This window comes from Salmo trutta, chromosome 40 (assembly GCF_901001165.1).
Source record: "Salmo trutta chromosome 40, fSalTru1.1, whole genome shotgun sequence".
Lineage (NCBI taxonomy): Eukaryota > Metazoa > Chordata > Actinopteri > Salmoniformes > Salmonidae > Salmo > Salmo trutta.
Genome location: NC_042996.1, coordinates 21902291 through 21921661, shown reverse-complemented (window position 1 = coordinate 21921661; position 19371 = coordinate 21902291). Strand labels below are relative to the sequence as shown.

At 45.3% G+C, this 19371-nt stretch overlaps 1 protein-coding gene across 9 annotated transcripts; it reads right to left on the bottom strand.

Moving 5' to 3' along the window:
- Positions 1–1051: 1051 nt before the first annotated feature.
- Positions 1052–19085, bottom strand: LOC115180549 (regulator of nonsense transcripts 2). Of its 9 annotated transcripts, none has more exons than XM_029742712.1 (25): positions 18995–19085; positions 17814–18182; positions 16891–17670; positions 16554–16714; positions 16167–16355; positions 15917–16072; positions 15648–15731; positions 15332–15435; positions 15090–15175; positions 14693–14801; positions 14426–14539; positions 13109–13225; positions 12392–12577; positions 10731–10934; positions 10019–10294; positions 9652–9835; positions 6600–6760; positions 6076–6180; positions 5911–6009; positions 5640–5813; positions 4069–4210; positions 2411–2531; positions 2160–2219; positions 1544–1591; positions 1052–1370 (listed from the first exon to the last, which is right to left on the bottom strand). In XM_029742712.1, the coding sequence occupies exons 2-24, from the start codon at positions 18179–18181 to the stop codon at positions 1585–1587; spliced, it is 3987 nt and encodes a 1328-aa protein (XP_029598572.1). In that variant the 5' UTR covers position 18182; positions 18995–19085; the 3' UTR covers positions 1052–1370; positions 1544–1584. The 9 variants fall into 9 exon arrangements, with proteins under 9 accessions (XP_029598572.1, XP_029598573.1, XP_029598574.1 ...); XM_029742713.1 differs by having other exon boundaries at positions 1052–1367; XM_029742714.1 differs by having other exon boundaries at positions 5640–5810.
- Between the last annotated feature and the right edge of the window lie 286 nt (positions 19086–19371).

Here is a 19371-nt window from a genome sequence, read left to right as displayed (position 1 = left end):
GAGTAGGACTCAGGAGGCAAGAGCACAGATAAGTATCTTATCCATTTGTCAAAAACTACAATACGGCACACAAATTCCAAATGAACAAACTGTATATCACCCCAAAAAAGTATAGATTTTTCATGAAAATAAAGGAAACATCTAGAAAGCCAAAATTCTGAAAAAATAAAGAATATGTATTATATTCATCAGTTATATTTTATTTTTATTTCTGATGATGAAACGCTGGTCAGTCAACACTGGTCTCGTACCCGCCTCCGGGTCAGGGTCGTCAACGTGACAAGGTGTTCCATTTCCAACAGGGTTAGGAGGAGCAAACCATCTCTATAGTACAGATGCAGGATCTTCATTTGATCACCCTGTTGCAGGAGAACTGGACATTTTTAAAACTTTTAGTGTATGAGGTTTAAAAAGGCTTCTGAAGTTTGTAATTTCCACTTAGAAATTTCAGACTTGATTTTCCCTTACAAAAATGTATCAACCCCTACAAAAATATCAACTAATCATAATCCACATAATAATTCACATTTCCTGTTGCAGCAGGATTATTGTTCCGCTGTAGCAAACTGGCTCAAATTAAGATCCTACATCTGTAACCCATCCTCACACAATCAACCGCGCCTTTCTGTACGTAATCCTGTACTCCATGTTCCCTTGTTTATCAAGTCATTTAGTAATGGTGACCCCGTCTGTGCTCCCTCTCCTCCTCCTCCATAACCCCTCTCAAAGCTGCCTTTGAACAGTGTGTGATTTAGCTAGATAAAGAGATAAAAAGACTGAATGACAGATCTGTTCCTAGTAAGAGAAGCACAGTCCATCTCCAAAGATGTCACACCCCTCACCCGTCCCCTTTGCTTTCACACACATTCTGTCCGTTCTCCTCCTCTTGTGAGCCCTTGTACACCATATCCTCATCCTGCACGGGAGCAAAGAGAAGACGACTGTGGTCCCTTGTCCTGCTGCCTAGCTGTCCGTGCGTCTGTTTGTCTGCGTCCATGTCTGTCCGTACATATGGCCGTCCGTCAGCTGGTCAGTCGTTCTTTCATTCATCTTTTGGTTCATTCTCTTGTTGAGACGGGGTGGGTGTTTGTGCTGCTGTGCTGGTGTCGTCCCGGGCGACGCACAGAAAGGAAGGGGAGTTCTCTGGAACGCCGTAGCTGGATGAAGGGGGTGCCCCCCTCTTCCCCACCCCTCGTTGATGCCCTTTCTCTTTCTCTTCTTCCGGCGGCAGGGTTAGGTGTGGGGGTCTGCGCTTGCGTCAGTGGGCGGCTGGCGGACTCACTCCCTGCTCAGGCGAGACCGATGGTCCGCTCGCCCTCTCTCGCTCTCTCATTCGCTCGCTCCCTCAGCTAGACTCCAATCAGCGTCTCCTAAGGGACAGAGCAGGGCTTTACTGCAGTAGCTGTCTTCCAGAACACTCACTGTAATATTTATCCCCTCCTCAAATCCCCAAAACATCCATCCAAGATCCACCCCCTTTTCTCCACCCACCCCTCCCTCAACCTCCTGCCCCAATATCCATCCCCGTTCACTCCTTCAGTACCATCATTACTGCAGCTCCTTCCATCCATAGGTTGCAATGGTCTAGCGTCTGTTCGTAAGAAAATGTAATTGTGAGTGACAATCCAAAACAAAGTTTTGTTATTCATCAAAAACATCATGGTGTACTTTGCCATCAGTATCATGTAAGCATCTGTTAAATGTATGTTAGGCATGAATATGATGCGTGGTGTTGCCGCAGATCTAAAGATCTCCTTTCTGAATTGTTTAGTCACTTTTCCGAGACAAATATGAGGAGGAGGACAAAGAATCAAACAATTTTTGTTCTGATGAAAATAGAAAGTTCATGCAATCTTTATTTCCAAAAATAGAAAGCAATCTTTATAGCATTTAAGTAAAAATATGAAAATTCACTTCAGTGCCTGCAAAGCAGAGCAGATATAATTTCTTTCACGGTGCAAAAATAAAGGGGGACAAGTCTGTCTGATCACAATACTCATATGCCAACAAAATATGGTTTGACAGTTGGGAGACATTAACCCTTTCCCGTCTTAACATAAGCAGGCCTGAGTGCAGTCTGTCAGTAGCGTGTCCGGCTGAGCTGCCTGGCCCTATCCTCCTGGCCCTCATATCTGTCGTTTCTCTCGTGTTTCTCTTGCCTCTCTTGTCTGTCACGCTTTTCGTGCCTTTCATTTCTCTCCTGCTTTGTTTCCTGCTTTCTGTTCAGGTGCAGAGAACAAGGAGGGAGAGTCAGTAAGTTGACCAGCACCACATCCTTCGACAGGATCCCATTCTGATACCATCCCTATTTCTACCAGCATTTGGCTGGTGGTCTGCTATTAATTCCTGGCCCTGGTGGTGTGTGTGTGTGTGTGAGTAGTCGGTAGGTAAGTTGAGGAGCGAGTCTCACCTTCCTCCGGTCTTGAAGATGAGGTCGGCGTTGGGTGCCCCTTTGGGGTGTTGGTAGCGCGGGCGCCGCTCCCGGTTGGTGTTGGCAGGAGCGGGCCGCTGGGCCAGAGACGCCATCATTTCTACATAATAATAACCAAGAAGGTTAACACAATGCTACACAAACCAACAAAGTGTAGGCATGTTGAATTTTGGTAGTACTCCTGCTACTTTCTCACGTCATCTCTCAAACACACTCCCCATTTCTTTCCCTAACGCATGCATCATTCGACATCTGTCCCTCTTCTTATCAGTATTGGTCAATCAAAAACACATATTCTGACCAATGTGTAAAATAATGTTGTGTAGATACTCCTCTATGAAAACCAAATTGTCCAAACCTGACGTCTCTATCATAACCCGTTACAAAAGTTACTTGAGTTTTTACTCTTGTGGGATGGCCAGAACTAAAATCAATGGAGGTGCGAGAAGAAAAGTGGGCAAAAGTCAGGACAATTGCATGGCGTCAGCTAGGAGGATTCTGTGAAACAATTAAGGCTCCTGCTAACTGACAGGCTCACTTTCCCATTGAACCCATTTTTTTTTGGAATCGGCAGGACATAAAACAATAGAGGTGAGAAGGATATCGGTTTTGAGACATGGCATATAGTATTTTCATATTATAGTATACGCATTTCATATTATACGCTTTTTCATTTAGAAGATTTCACACAAAAACAAGCGTATCTCTGTGAGATGTCAAAGGAGCACTGAGCGTATACCAAGCTTTTTTATTTTCAAAGCCTTTTCCATTTAATTCAGCTCGTGTCAATTTAGCTTTTTTGCAACCTGCAGAAACATGTTTGAGAGAATGGTTGAGAGAATGCCAAGAATGTGTAAAGTTGTCATCGAGGCAAAGGGTGGCTACTTGAAGAATCTCAAATATAAAATATATGTTTAACACTTTTTTGGTTACTACATGATTCCACATGTGTTATTTCATAGTTCTGAAGTCTTCACTATTATTCTACAATGTAGAAAATTGTAAAAATAAAGAAAAACCCTTGAATGAGTAGGTGTCCAAACTTTTGACTGGTAGTATGTATGTATGTATGTATGTATGTATGTATGTATGTATGTATGTATGTATGTATGTATGTATGTATGTATGTATGTATGTATGTATGTATGTATGTATGCATGTATAAAAATGGTGTGTATAGACAGTATATGAATAGAAAAGGTGTGTACAGCCGCAATTATATAGGATGAGCCATGACTAGAATACAGTATATACATATGAAGTGTGTAAAACAGTATGTAAGCATTATTAAAGTGACCAGTGTTCAATGACTATGTATATAGGGAAGCAGTCTCTAATGTTAAGGGTAGAGTACTGGGTGGTAACCGACTAGTAACAGTGACTAAGGTTCAGGGCAGAGTGCTGGGCGGAGGCCGGCTAGTGGCGACTGTTTGTTTATTATCGGCTGTATTAGGTTACGAAATCCGACATTTTGGATATAACGCTAGTGATATTTTAGAGAAAGACCATGCTGAATGATTCAGAACATGAATAATTATATTTGTCTTGGTGAAATGTATTTTATGACATAAGAAAGTTACATTTCATCACCAAAGAGTGTTTTCACCCGCTCAGTGAGAGGACACCCTATTTAATACCTTGGTAGTCCTCTTGCTCCTGTCTCTCGTTGATGTCCAGAGTGAGCTTCTTCATCCTCATCCTCTCCTCCTGCTCTGCCTGCTGCTGGTTGAAGTGGTTGGCAGCCAGGTGGGAGGATAAAGGCACGTTCAGGATCTTAAACTAGAAACAAGAGACAAAACAGACACACATTCAAGAACTTCAACTGTAGTGAGGGGATCTGAAACAGGCACATTTAGGATTGAGAAGGAGCAAGAAGGACATCTCATGCTGTAGGCAGACAACGAGACCAGTGCTCAGTATTCTCACTGCAGAAACATGCTCTCCTGGTTTACTATTCAACCTTTGACAACATTCCCTGTGATCCCTACTTTTCCTCTGGCTGTGCTAAAACTTCAAAGTGTTTTCCCGGGCGAAGGCCCAGGCAGCAGAGAAAGGGAGGGCCACTCCCATGGTGTGGAGCTGACAGAGGAATGCAGTGAACGTGTCTGACAGGGAGGGGTCCAGGTACGTCACATAGAGAAGCTGTGACGCTGACGAACACACACTGAACCCCATTATTCTCACCTCAGGAAACACCCTACAGGAGAGGATGTTGTGTTTACCATGGGGGCGTATGGAGAGACATGTCATTTATAATGCATTAAGTCATTTATATAGCTTCATTTTATATCAACAAAGACCGTCTATAGCCGGTACTGTTATTTGGTCAAAACGTAATGTTTACATAGGGTTTGTAATCCGGTAAATGTAGTTGCTGGAGGTGTAGTGGACTGAGTTTAGTGAGCTCTACTTTAACGTCTTGATTTTCTGGGCAGAGACTGTGGACACACCCTGACCCTACTACAGTACAAGAGCTTGTCGTCTCTACCCCAAAACCTTACATTCCACCCGCGGACTGGGCCTAAATACACACACACACACACACACACACACACACACACACACACACACACACACACACACACACACACACACACACACACAGAGTTAAGAGTCAATATTATCGCTGGGTCTGTCTGACAGTGCTGATTCTGTGGAGGGATCTAACTGAGCTCACAGCGAAGAAGACCTAAACAAGTTTGTGTGTGTGTGTGTGTGTGTGTCCATACTCTGTGTATGTGATCTTTACTGTGTGTGTGTGTGTGTGTGTGTGTGTGTGTGTGTGTGTGTTCATACTCTGTGTATGTGATCTTTACTGTGTGTGTGTGTGTGCGTTCATACTCTGTGTATGTGATCTTTACTGTGTGTGTGTGTGTGTTCATACTCTGTGTATGTGATCTTTACTGTGTGTGTGCGCGTGTTCATACTCTGTGTATGTGATCTTTACTGTGTGGGTGTGTGTGTGCGTTCATACTCTGTGTATGTGATCTTTACTGTGTGTGTGTGTGTGTGTGTTCATACTCTGTGTATGTGATCTTTACTGTGTGTGTTCGTGTTCATACTCTGTGTATGTGATCTTTACTGTGTGTGTGTGTGTGTGTGTGTGTGTGTTCATACTCTGTGTATGTGATCTTTACTGTGTGTGTGTGCGTTCATACTCTGTGTATGCGTGTCCATACTCAGTGTGTGTGAGTGTGTGTGTGTGTACCTGCTGCTTGTTGCCCTTGCGTGTGAGCATGACAAACTGCATGGTGTCTGAGATATCTGCGTCCCCCTCTCCAGAGCAGACGGGTCCGCCAGGGCCTTTCTTCAGTTGGCTCTTCAGCTGCAGGGGGATGGCCACGTCCAACTGGTGCACCTTCACCGCCTCCCCGCTCCGCTGCTACACACACACGCAGACACCACCCCTGTTAATACCCATTTATTTAACAAAAGTTGTACAGACATAGTGAACTGAGAGAATAGGAGAGATACTGTACCTGCAGGTTCTCCAGCATCATCTTGTCCAGAGCCTGGATGAAGTCCTCATCCTCAGCACATGCCACATGCTTCAGACCGCCACCACGGATGGTCACCTCCTACAGGACAAGGCTGTCAGTAACACAATAACCTCTCTCTCCCCTCCCCCCATAACGTCTTCTTACATTGTTCTCCTCGTCTGTCTCGTTCTCCTTGTTGGAGTCGGTCAGATAGTCAGTGTTCTCCTCCTCTTCTTCCTCCCGCTCCTCTTCCTCATTCTCAGACCCTTCCTGGAACACACAGCAGGTTCTTAGAAGGGGGGGGGGGGGATTGTGTGCTAGCTTGTGGAAGGTAGAAAAACAAACACTAAACCAGGAGAGCTAGGGAGGCGTAGGCCTGGCATGATAGAGTTGATTTATGAAGGAAGAACAAAGAGTTACAGAAGGTTGACCCGTCACGCTTTTCTGACCATGGAGTCAACATCAATCTAGCCGCACAAGATGATCCACTTCCTTATACAGTATCCTGCTTAGGACTGGGCGTCCGTCCTCAAGTTTGCCCCTACGAAACTAGGGATGAGGGCCAAATTAATGAATAAATGGATGAGGGAATGAGTGAGTGATCTAGTATCCACCTATTATGAGAGACTTGTATCTTAGACGTGCAATGAATGGTCTGATGCCCATGAATAAAAGATTGACATAATCACTTCTTCCTCTGGCTCGTTCATCTCGCTCTCATTGCCAGACTGCTCCTCTGTGTCCGCCCCTCCCTCTTCGTCGTCATCATCGTCATCCTCGTCTAGAGCCTCGCCTTCACTCCCCATGGCACTGGAGGGCCGTCCGTCCTTCTGCCCATCCATGGCCAGTCCTGCAGGGCACAAACGTATGCGCGCACACACACCTTTATTAGAACGGCGCAACGTCAGGTTGCAAGACTAAGTCTTGAAGCAAGAGATCAAGAGAAAACGCTAAATCATTTGAATAATAGTCATTGATTACAGCCCTTGGTATCAAGCTCCTCTCGTGAGCCACCGCTCCATGTTCTGAACAGGCTTTACCCTGGCTCTTTCCATAATAAATCAGATTATACACAAAGCATAGACATTTACCACAGATAATATCCTAAACTACTTGAAGTATGTCCAGGAGTGAGGACAGATTAACGCAAACAACAAGCCCATTTAGAAACAGAAACAGGAACTGCAGGAAAAGCAAGTCATTGCAAGAAATACAAGTCACTGTGACATTCATGGTGAAACTAAAACAGGTGCTTCAACACAGTGCTCGGAGGCCATGAATATAACTTCAGAAGCCTGACGAGCTGAGAGCAGTAGAGGAGCAGATAGGTGTGTAGTTAAGAGACGCTGCTAAGCAGTAGAACTTAGTTAAGCGGGCTTCAACAGAGGCAGAGGAATGCCAACATTGCCTTATCTTGGTTAAAGGATGAAAGGTACAACAATGAGGCCACTGTACAGCCTGTGGCTTATGTCACCCTCATCAATCACTCAGAACACACACACACACACAGTACACACACACACACACACACACACACACACACACACACACGCACGCACAGGGTTTTCGAAAGCGTTCTCTCACATTCCATGTCAACACCTTGAAACCTTGAACAATGCTCTGTGTGTGTTAATACAGCTGACTACTCGTTCTGTGAGTCAGGATATATTTGTATTTGTATTTATTATGGATCCCCACTAGCTGCTGCCAAGGCAGCAGCTACTCTTCCTGGGGTCCAGCAAAATTAAGGCAGTTTATCCAATTTTAAAAACATTACAATACATTCACAGATTTCACATCACACTGTGTGCCCTCATACCCCTACTCCACCCCTACCACATATCTCCAGTACTAAATCCATGTGTATGTATAGTGCGTATGTTATCCTGTGTGTGTACGCATGTGTCTGTGCCAATGTTTGTGTTGCCTCACAGTCCCCGCTGTTCCATAAGGTGTTTTTTCATCCGTTTTTAAAAACTAATTTTACTGCTTGCATCAGTTACTTGATCTGGCATAGAGTTCCATGTAGTCATGACTCTATGTAGTACTGTGTGTCTGTTCTGGACTTAGGGACTGTGAAGAGACCTCTTGTGGCATGTCTTGTGGGGTATGCATGGGTGTCTGAGCTGTGTGCCAGTAGTTTAGACAGACAGCTCGTTGCATTCAACATGTCAATACCTCTCACAAATACAAGTAGTGATGAAGTCAATCTCTCCTCCACTTTGAGCCAGGAGAGATCGACATGCATATTGTTAATGTTATCTCTCTGTGTACATCCAAGGGCCAGCCGTGCTGCCCTGTTCTGAGCCAATTGCAATTTTCCTAAGTCCTTTTTTGTGGCACCTGACCACACGACTGAACAGTAGTCAAGGTGCGACAAAACTAGGGCCTGTAGGACCTGCCTTGTTGATAGTGTTGTGAAGAAGGCAGAGCAGCGCTTTATTATAGACAGACTTCTCCCCATCTTAGCTACTACTGCATCAATATGTTTTGACATGACAGTTTACAATCTAGGGTTACTCCAAGCAGTTTAGTCATCTCAACTTGCACAATTTCCACATTATTTATTACAAGATTTTGTTGAGGTTTAAGGTTTAGTGAGTGTTTTGTTCCAAATACAATGCTTTTAGTTTTAGACATATTTAGGGCTAACTTATTCCTTGCCACCCACTCTAACTGCAGCTCTTTGTTGAGTGTTGCAGTCATTTCAGTCGCTGTAGTAGCTGACGTGTATTTTATTTTTATTTTAAAAATCAAGGGGCCTAAACAGCTACCCTGGGGAATTCCTGATTCTATTATATTTGAGAGGCTTCCATTAAAGAACACCCTCTGTGTTTTGTTAGAAGTAGTAACTCTTTATCCACATTATAGCAAAGCCATAACACATACGTTTTTCCAGCAGCAGACTATGATCGATAATGTCAAAAGCTGCACTGAAGTCTAACAAGAACAGCCCCCACAATCATTTTATCATCAGTTTCTCTCAGCCAATCATCAGTCATTTGTATAAGTGCTGTGCTTGTTGAGTGTCCATTACACCTGCAAAAGGAATGCTTCCCTCTTCCTCCTCTAAGTCTCTCAGAGTATTTCATTATCTACATCCTGTCTGTCTCTTGATTGTGTTTTTATCTCTGTGCATCTCTTTGCTCTCCATCAGATACTGATCAACTGTTCAGAGAGCACTACAAATGAGCATTGCAGCTAAAGAAACACTTTCAGTATTGTGCCACATTAGAACAGCAGGTTCAATAGGGCAACGATATATTTGACGATATATTCACATATGTTGTCATTGGGGTTTTACTCAGGTATTGGTTAATATTCCCCTTACTTGAGAAAATATGTATTCGTCCAGACTTAAGAGTGAGTGTTTTTAAGTGGCAGTCTACAGCACAGGCAGGTCTGACTGCTGTGTGTTTGTGTGTGAGAGGGCTAGGTATGTGTGTTATTAGGGAATTAGACCCGTCTGACAGACAGACAGAGTTCCCAGAGCTGAAGAACCCTCCTACACACAGGGGAATGTTGCTCAGCAGGGAGGACAGAGAGCAGGACTGGGCTAACCCAAGGAGCTAGCTGCTACAGAAACACAAATAAATTTCCGAGGCCTGCAGGCACACACACACACTTCTGGGGGACTGACGTATGACAAGGATCTTTAACAACCTTGTTGTGGTGTGCGCGTACATGTGTGTGTGCCCTTATGCATGCGTTCCTGTGTGTCAATCTCGCTCGGTCTCTTACCCAGTTTAACGAGGAACTCCCTCTCCAGCTCGGTGACCTGTCGTGCAGAGTCTTCCAGGGAGATGCAGAGCCTCATCTTTGGTCGGAGCAGCTCCAGGGTGTCACTGATCATGTAGTCAATGTCGATGGGGAACTGGTGCTCTGCACTCCACACCTCCACACTCTTCTTCCACCAGATATACCTCTGGAGAGGACAGACAACACCACATCAGAATTTAGGGACAGTCTTGTAATAAATGAATGTAATTGACATTATGTCACAACTGTATCAAAATGCGTCTTAAAGGAAAGAAAGAGAGTAAGAGAGCGAGAGACAGAGGCTGAGAGGAGTGAAATAAGGAGAGGTCAAACGGTCATACCGACTGACCTGGAAGTAGATGAGGAAGCAGTCCAGCTTCCTCTTGCTGGAGCCGCGGTCAAAGTACTGTCCGCAGGTGTCCAACAGGGTGCAGACCATGCGAATGCGGAACAGGTGCTCGGGGGGGTCCAGGGGGCTGGGGCCGCCGTCCGGGTTCACCCCGAACGAGATGAAGGAGAAGAGGGTGCGGAAGATGACCGCTGACTCCACCATGCGGTAGTTGTAGAGCTCCCCCAGGAACTTGGCACTGCTGATTCGACGCTGGTTGAACTTGGGCTGGTTCACCTGCAAAGGAGAGGGGGAGAAGGAGCGACAATGGAGGGGGGTAGAGGAGAAAAGGGCGTGAGATGGATAGACAGAGAGGAGAGAGAGAGAAAGCAGGTGAGATGGAATGTCAGAGAGGTGTTGAGTGCCTCTATGCTCAGAAACACCATAAATATGAAGCCCCCAGGGAAGACTTTACCCACATGAACCTAACATGCAGCCTGTTCACACGGTATATAACACGTAGCCTCAACAATCAATCATTCAAGTCATAAGAAACATATCATCAATCTCTCCTGCTAGGGCTCTTCACATGGCCCTGACATCCAAGAATGAACTCTTGAATCTGGGCCTGACTCCAACAAGATCCCCTTCCCCGGTCCTCACCTCCAATCCCAGAAACAGCTCACCACACTGGGCTTGCCTTCCCCTTCCCACCCCCTCCCATGGTGCTCACCTCCATTCCCAGGCGGATGTCCTCCAGGACCCCGTCCACCACGTGGATGCCCACGTCCTCCTGGTAGGCCACAAGGCCGGCCAGCAGGTTGGCCACACAGTGGATGCTGTTGTACTTGACGTTCCAGATGTTGACCATGCAGCAGATCAGGTAGCCTTTAGACTCTGGGTCCTGCCAGGGGAGTTTACGCATCTGCCTCAACACCTAGGGGAGGGAGGAGAGAAGAGGACGGAAACGAGGGAGACAAGGAAGCGGAGAACGAGAAGGGAGAGGTAAGATGATAATTGGCAGGTGTTTGTGATACTTCTGTTGTGGTTTTGTATGTTAAAGAAACTTCTCGAAAATGCAACAAGAATAAGAAATAATAAAAGAACACGAACATAAAGTAAATGGCTGTCGAATAGAATAATACATTTTAGCATAAGTATAATACAAGAAGGCACAATTTATAGTCCAATATTTACATGTATATTGGGGAAGGGGAGGATGGGGGGCAAGTGTATAAATAGAGCAGTATAATACGAGTCTGAAAGCAGCACCTTCCTAATATTGAGTTGCACCCCCTTTTGGCCTCAAAACAGCCTCAATTTGTCACGGCATGGACTCCACAAAGTATCGAAAGCGTTTCACAGAAAGATGAATATATTTTTTTTTACCCTCTTTTTCGTGATATCCAATTACGATCTTGTCTTATCGCTGCAACTACCCAACGGGCTCGGGAGAGACGATGGTCGAGTCATGCATCCTCTGAAACACGACCCGCCAAACCACGCTCATTAACACCCCCCCGCTTAACCCGGAAACCAGCTGCACCAACGTGTCGGAGGAAACACCGTTCAACTGACGACCGAAGTCAGCCTGCAGGCGCCCGGCCCGCCACAAGGAGTCACTAGAGCGCGATAAGCCAAGTAAAGCCACCCCGGCCAAACCCTCCCCTAACCCGGATGACGCTGGGCCAATTGTGCGCCGCCCTATGGGACTCCCGGTCACGGCCAGTGATGACCCAGCCTGGGATTGAACCTGGTCTGTAGAGACGCCTCAGGCACTTTAGACCGCTGAGGCCCCAGAAAGTTACAGAGGCCTATATATCATAGCCCCCAAAAATGATAACCTCCGCTGTTGTTGTAATCATGAGATGTTAGCGTGTCTTGGGGGGTATGATATTTGTGCATCTGTACTCATCTGTACTCATCACACTCACTACGATTCATTCAGGATTATCCGTAACCATGGTAGCATCCACATTAAATGTAGAAGTGTTTAGAAACACATTCTATTCTTATTTACAATACAAATTACTCCAAAATGACACACCATTCATTTCTATTTGGCACAAAATAATCTGAAACACAGCAGAAGCATCCAACAAGTTTGTACAGTCATTGTGTGCTAGGAATATGGGATCAAATACTTTTGACTATTTTAATACACATAGTGAATTTGACCCAATACCCATAAAACGAAGGGACTATGTACAAACTGCCGTCATTTCTAAACGGTTCACCCGATATGGAGCAAAAAACCCTCAAATTATAGTCGACAGTCTGCACTTTAACCTCATAGCTTTTGGAGCTCTCTGTATCTTAAGATGAATGCACTAACTCTTCAGTTGCTCTGGATAAGAGCGTCTGCTAAATGACTCAAATGTAAAATCTTCATACCTTCTCCGTGGTGACCTTGGAGAGGTCCTTGTAGAGCAGTTTGCGGATGTACTCCTGCAGCGGGGGCCTCTTCTTCCTGACAGTCTTCTCCATGGGCGGGGGGTTGCAGTAGTAGTAGGCGTTCTCCACCATGGTCACGTAGCGAGCATCCAGGTGCTGCGCCTGCTTCTTACGCATCATTTGCTCCTGAGACACGCAAACATACAAAAACAAGTGAGTCATTCAATATAGCCCAGAACGCAGCTAAAAGCCCTCAAAAAAGGCGTGTTGTCTTATTATCTTGCCAAACGTAACCTAGAAAATATGGCAGCTGTGCATGCGACATGAATAACCTCGTCCAAAAGCAATTTAGGGACAATAAAGCTGGATTAATAGAGCTTTATAAACCAGATTTAACCCTGGATTTTGGCACCAGTTAGGAAGGCCAAAACAGGTCTCTCTCCAGGACTCTGGATGCACTCCACAACCTTAGGGGAATTCCAGTACAGTGTTTGAGAGGGGTGTGTGTGTCTGTTTGCTTGTACATTCGTGGAGGCTGCCGAGGGGAGAACGGATCGTAATAATGGCCGGAACGGAATCAAACACCTGGATTTGAAATAAATTCCGCTCCAGTCATTACCACGAGCCCGTTCTCCCCAATTCAGGTTCCACCAACCTCCTGTGTTGTACACGTACGTGCGTTCATTGCCGTGTGTGTGTGCATGCGTGTGTGTGTACCAGAAGGACGCTGGTCCGGAGGTGGGAGTCGGGGGATCTGAAGAGGAAGCGTCCACTGGTCTCCAGCAGGGTGCAGGCCATCTCTATGTGGTGATGGGAGAAATCTGACAGCAGCATCTGTAGAACACACACACACACACACACAGTAACATGATGACAGTGTAACACAATAATTGTAACAGTAATCACGTTTCCATCCACAGTTTTTATGCGAGTTAAGTCATGTATTGTTTTTTTTTATCACGACAGGTGTGATTGAAACAGGAAGTGTCAATACAATTTCAGAAATGTCGACAAACAATTTGTTAGTTCGACATGGTGGGATCATTTTGTGTCGGTAAAACTAATTATGTGAGATTTGTAGTGAAAACTCCTTTATGCGCAAATATTGATATAATAAACCATCATGTTGATGTAAATTTGGAGTCACGAGATATGCTAAGCTGTACCACCCCTACGACATGGAAATGTACTAAGAGTTTATAGGCAGATGAAATAAGTTCTGATGAACTTCATGGTGGTTAAGTGATGGGTGGTGATGAGCTTCGAAGGTGTTATTTGAATGCTGGTGACATGATGATTGATGCATGGCTGCCAATTATCAAATACAAATTATAAACTGTGTGGTTCGAGCCCTGAATGCTGATTGGCTGACAGCGGTGGTATTTCAGACCATATACCACAGGTATGACAAAACATGAATTTTTACTGCTCTAATTAAGTAGGTAACCAGTTTACAATAGCAACGATGCGTCGTGCCTAAGAACAGTCCTTCGACCGTGGTATAATGGCCATATACCACACCCCCTCGTGCTTTATTGCTTAATAATATTGCTCTTATCCATATCGCAGCATATTTACATTTACATTTTAGTCATTTAGCAGACGCTCTTATCCAGAGCGACTTACAGTAGTGAATGCATACATTTCATACATTTTTTTTTTTCCCGTACTGGTCCCCCGTGGGAATCGAACCCACAACCCTGGCGTTGCAAACACCATGCTCGCGGGACCATATAACTTATAACCTACCCTTGTCCATTTTATCAGCAAACTGTTATCTAGAGAGCATGTGCCAAAACCAGATTGAGCACGTTACCTATTTATAGCAACAGTTCGTGACAAAACTATTGGTAGAGGTAAAAATTAAATGGAAACATTGAACTTCTGCTTTTATTTGGTACATGAAAATGGTGGGAAATGTGAATATTGTTTTCATGCAGATTTTAGAAGAGTCGCATGAATATCTGTCGCCAATTGGATGGAAACCTAGCTAACGATAGCACAGCTTCCTGGTGAGAGAGATGCAGCCCCTACCTTCAGACAATGCAGAGTGTCCGTTTTTGAGAACAACTTGAACTTGGCCAGCTCCCCGATAAACCTTACAGTTTTATTTTTTGTTTCGATGTTGATCTGGTCCTTCTTCCGGATCTACAAGGAAACACAACAAACATTGTGTATTAAAAACTCTTTCAAAACTGTTTGTTCCCTCCAGTATAGGTCCTATTTTAATGAGGCAGTGGTTCTGTATGAAAGACACAACGAGGAAGGTGCTAATAGCTGTAGTTAAGTCTTGGGACCTACGTGGAACCTGAAGTCTCCTTTGAGTATGGAGCACAGGTCATCGGCCACATCTGACATGCAGGGGTGAAGGGTGGCCACCAGACGGGAGTAAAAGGGCAGCAGATCCAACCTGGAAGAACACAACACAACCATGAGCTTTACAATAGCATAAATACCATTGACTTCCTTTATGCCATTTCAAATTAAATGAGGAGCAACAGCACCACCTAGTGGGGAGAAAAGGGAGAAAAGAAAAAACGTATTCCCACACAAATCAATACATGATCAAATCCTTCCAAATTCACTATCTGCGTGTGCATGCGTGCGTGCTTTGTCAGGGAACAGGGAAGAGAGTCCGGACCAGCTTCCTGATCAAATCCTTCCAAATGAACTATCTGCTTTATAGTGTGTGTGGTACCTTTGTCTGGGAACGGTAAAGAGAGCCCGGACCAGCTTCCTCCTGTTTGACTTGGTGTTCATGTTCATGCAGAAATCCATGGCAGCCTGTGAACAAACACACCTACAGTCAGACTAATTCACTGCACAACTGTGTACTTAGTACCATATTCACTGTGAATTGTTGCCTTTGTGGCTAAACTCAAATTGTCAAGCTGGGAATACATCCTTCTGGTACGCTGAAGGTGTGTGTTCTCTCCTTGCCTTGTCTATGAGGTCTCTGTTGACACAGTTGGGAAGCTGCTGGATGAAGGCGTCCACGATGAGCTTCAGATGGGACCCGGTGCTTGCCTCCTCATCCTCTTGTTCTTCATACAGAAACAGGGAGGACACAGTCAAACATGTATGCAACAAAGTCATGCTCCAAATATCTCCTTAGCTAACTTAAGAGTCACTCACCGACAGAAACAGAAAGAGCAAAGCCATAGCATAGGTATAAGCCTAGGAACGGGGTTGATACATGTGGTATATTAGAAACCTTGTGAATGACTGTCTGGTTTCCACATGCTCAGCAACACACCTCTGTTTAGTTGATTGGCCCTGAGCACCCATGAGTGGGCCCTAGCTCTGTTTCCCTGACCTCTCTCATACCCTAACTTGATCCCTGGAAAAGACACACAAACACCAAGACACTGTCCATGTCAATAACCAACATGGTTCCTTTATCCAGAGGTTGTAGATATTACATTATTGCCGCCCTCTTGTTGTCTTTGTCAAAATGGAAAGCTGGGTGTGCAAAGCGCTGGGTGGTGTGTGCTGCTTGGTGGCTGGTGGGTGGATAGAGAATACCTTCATCTTTACCTTGCTCGTCCAACAGTTTTTTGGCGAGCTCTGCCTCGTTCTCTGCCTCGTCAGGTCCATCCAGCTCCAGAGGGTCATCAGCGATGTCTAGAGCCTCGAGCTCCAACTCCAACTCCTCTGTGGTGGCCGCAGCATCTTTAGCCTCTGAGGAAAGGACACAGCAACAAGAGCAGGCTCAGTCAGACAGCCTGAGTGTCTGTGTGAGTCTGCATGCGTGCATATGTGTAGGTGGCTGTACCTTTAGCAGCAGCCTCCTCTTTGTCCTTGCCCTTCTCGTTATCTTTGAACAGGATGGCGGGGACGAAGGCCTTCAGGTCCACCATGTTCTCGTAGAAGTTCCTGGCATCCTCGTCCTCCCAGATGCCCCCCTCCAGGTCATACTCTCCGGGCTTCCCAGGGGTGAAGATGTCAATGCCAGGGCCGTGCTCTATTACACAGAGAGGAAAGGAGACGGCTAGTTACACAGACACCAAAGACTGTAGGCTACATATAACCAACAGTAATAAAATATGATAACAATGTGGCTTTATAACACAAATCACCCAAAAGTACAACAAAAAGCTCAGTCTTTACATTGTTCCTATAACAAAGTAATAAACAGTATACAAGGGTTGTTACTCTTTACCTTCCTGCACAGTCTTGTCCAGTGGAAGCTCTGGCATGTTCTCATCCAGAAAGTCGGCCAGAGACTGGGTGTTAGCCAGCAGCTTCTGGTAGGACGTGGCAAACTCCTCATGCTGCTTGTGTCTGTCCTCACTCAGCTCCCCTTTGGAGTGGAGGATACGCCTGGAGGGAGAAAAAACATGGAGCTGTCAGTATGTACACGCAAACACATTTAGCATGGTACTCAAATAGGCAAATTGTCATGTACTGTGGCAGGAGTATACACTGAAATCAATAATACAAGAGAAGTGAGATAGGTCATGGAGAAAAGTTTCTCCAAGTAACCTAGGCCCCATCACCTGTTCTGCCTCTCAATGTTCTGCAGCTCGCGGTGGTCCTTCTTCAGGTGCTTGGTGAGCGAGGTGAAGTACTCCCTCAGAAGGTTCTGAAAGGGCTGCTGCTTCTCTGTGTTGATGATCTCGCTGGGAGGGAAGGCCAGGCCAAACTTCTCCCGTGCAGCCTTCACCTTGCGAGGCACCAGGCCCGCGATGTCGTCCCCGCAGTGCTTACAGAAGCTGATGACCACTGACACATGCGTGTGTGTCTCGCGGTCTGTCCCGATGATGCTCTTCAGCTGCTCGTAGATGAGCGACAGGCCCTCCTTGTCCGTGAACAGGCCTACGATGGTGAGCTCTGCGATGAAGCGCAGGTCGGTGCGCAGCTTGCTTACGTTGGGTGCCTTCTCTTCCTTGCGTGCCTCAAAGTGCCTTTTCCAGGCCTGGAGGAGCAGTGGGGCGAATTCGGCGTAGCGCTGGTGGAAGAGGGAGCACAGGTGCACGGCGCAGCCCACGTCAGAGATCTTCAGCTTGGCCTCCACCACAGAGCCCACCGCCTCGCCGATGTACTTGCTGAGGTTTAGTGAGCCAAAGTCGTTGGAGAGGGCATCACGCTGCTGCTCGGTGAGCGTGCGCAGCTTCTTGACAAAGGCTGTGTTCTTCTTCAAGCTGGAGTCAAGGCGGCTAAAGAAGGTCTCCTCGGGACGGCCCTCATGGGCGTTCTGGTTGCGGACGCGAAGCTCCTTCCGGCACTGATGGCGCTCCCAGGCCTCCTGGTGGAGCTGGTGGCCCTCCTCCTTCTCTCTGAAGTGGGAAGAAAGATGGAGAATCAAGTTAGCAGTTATCTGAATTCTAAAATACTGACCATACACAAAGTTCATGATGTTGAGAGCACCTACTGTAGAACATGATACATTATTATAGTGGTTCCTCCCCTGAGCTCTTACTTGAGTTGAGCTGCCTCCTCTTCACGCTGTCTCTTGGCCTCCTCCTCCTGAACTTTCCTCTCCTGCTCCTCCTGCTGCTTCTTCTCCTCTTCCTCCTTCTTCCTCTGCTCCTCCTCTGCCTTCTGTTTCTCCTCCTCTTTCCGTTTCCGCTCTTTTTCTTCCTTCTTTCTTTTGTCCTCCTCAAGCCGCCTCCGCTTCTCCTCTGCAGCCTTACCAATATCTTTCTTGCCACTCATCTTTGCCTCATCCTTCACTTTATCCCGGGAGGAGGCGGGCCGTCTATCACCATCCCTGTCTTTCTCCTTGTTACTAAAGGAGCTCACCTCTTTCTCATCCATGTTTAATGATCTCTTGCCCTCAGCAGGCATTCTAGAAAAACAAAAAACAAAATTGAGTCATTCTCATTAACAGTGTTACACATATCAGAGCTAGGCAAGCCTAGTTAATAACATACACTTTGACTTAACGTTAATATTCGCTGATCATAACATTGGCTAATTCACATTGCTAGCTACACACGCATCACAAAATGTCGATATAACAATACTAGCTGTGCTGTGACTGGTCGAGCCGCTAAAAGTTTTAGCCAGCCGTTGGTGAAAGCGTCATAAGATGAAATGTCAGTGATTGAACATTCCAATAGCTTAGCAAACTAGTTATTTTTCTAATTTCCGCGAACTACCATATCTAGCTATAAAGGTAACGTTATAAAATGCACCCCCTCTTAAATCGCAGTTATTTGATAGTGTTGTTAAGGTAACGTTAGCTATATTGACATTGTCTTACCTACGACGCACGTATAGCTAGCCTAACATAGCATGCCAACTTGCTGAACACACAACGGTTAGGTGAGAACCGTTAGCTGTACAATTGCTAAATTACGACGATTACGTACAATAATTTTAGAACAATGCAATAACGTGTAAAAACATTTTTTTTTTACCACAAGTGTCGACAAAACAGCACACACTAAGCCAACGTTACGTTGCTAACGCGTTAGCTAGCTAACTGTTGTTAGGCCGCTTCGGCTTGAATAGAGGTAAACAAATGGCTTGGTAGCCCGCGAGCACTAAGATCGTCGATGTCAATCGTCTGCATAAACCAAAAATAAGCGGCAATATATATATTAGTAATCATTACATGTCGTTCATTATAGAATATAGTCTAAAACACATTATTACCTTCGATTTCTGTCAACATAAACATCAGACTTGTGTTAATAAGTAAAAATGATTTCCTTGTGCGGGAAAGGACCCCTTTGATTGAGCACCAAACATTCTGCCTGAAAGGAAATGTAGGCCTAATCTTCTTTGTTTATTGAATCGATATGCAGATCGAATATATTTTAAATATTTTTTAAGGAATATTTTATCAATAGATAATAGTTTACCTACACAAATGATATAATTGAGTTATGTATTCATTTAATTCAGACAGGCAATGTCGCAGATGACATTAGGGAGTGTTGTCTCTGTTGTGTCTGCTGGAGCAACAGTTGCAGCCGAGAGTTCCAGTCAATTATGTATATATACACACATAACATTTAGTCATTTAGCAG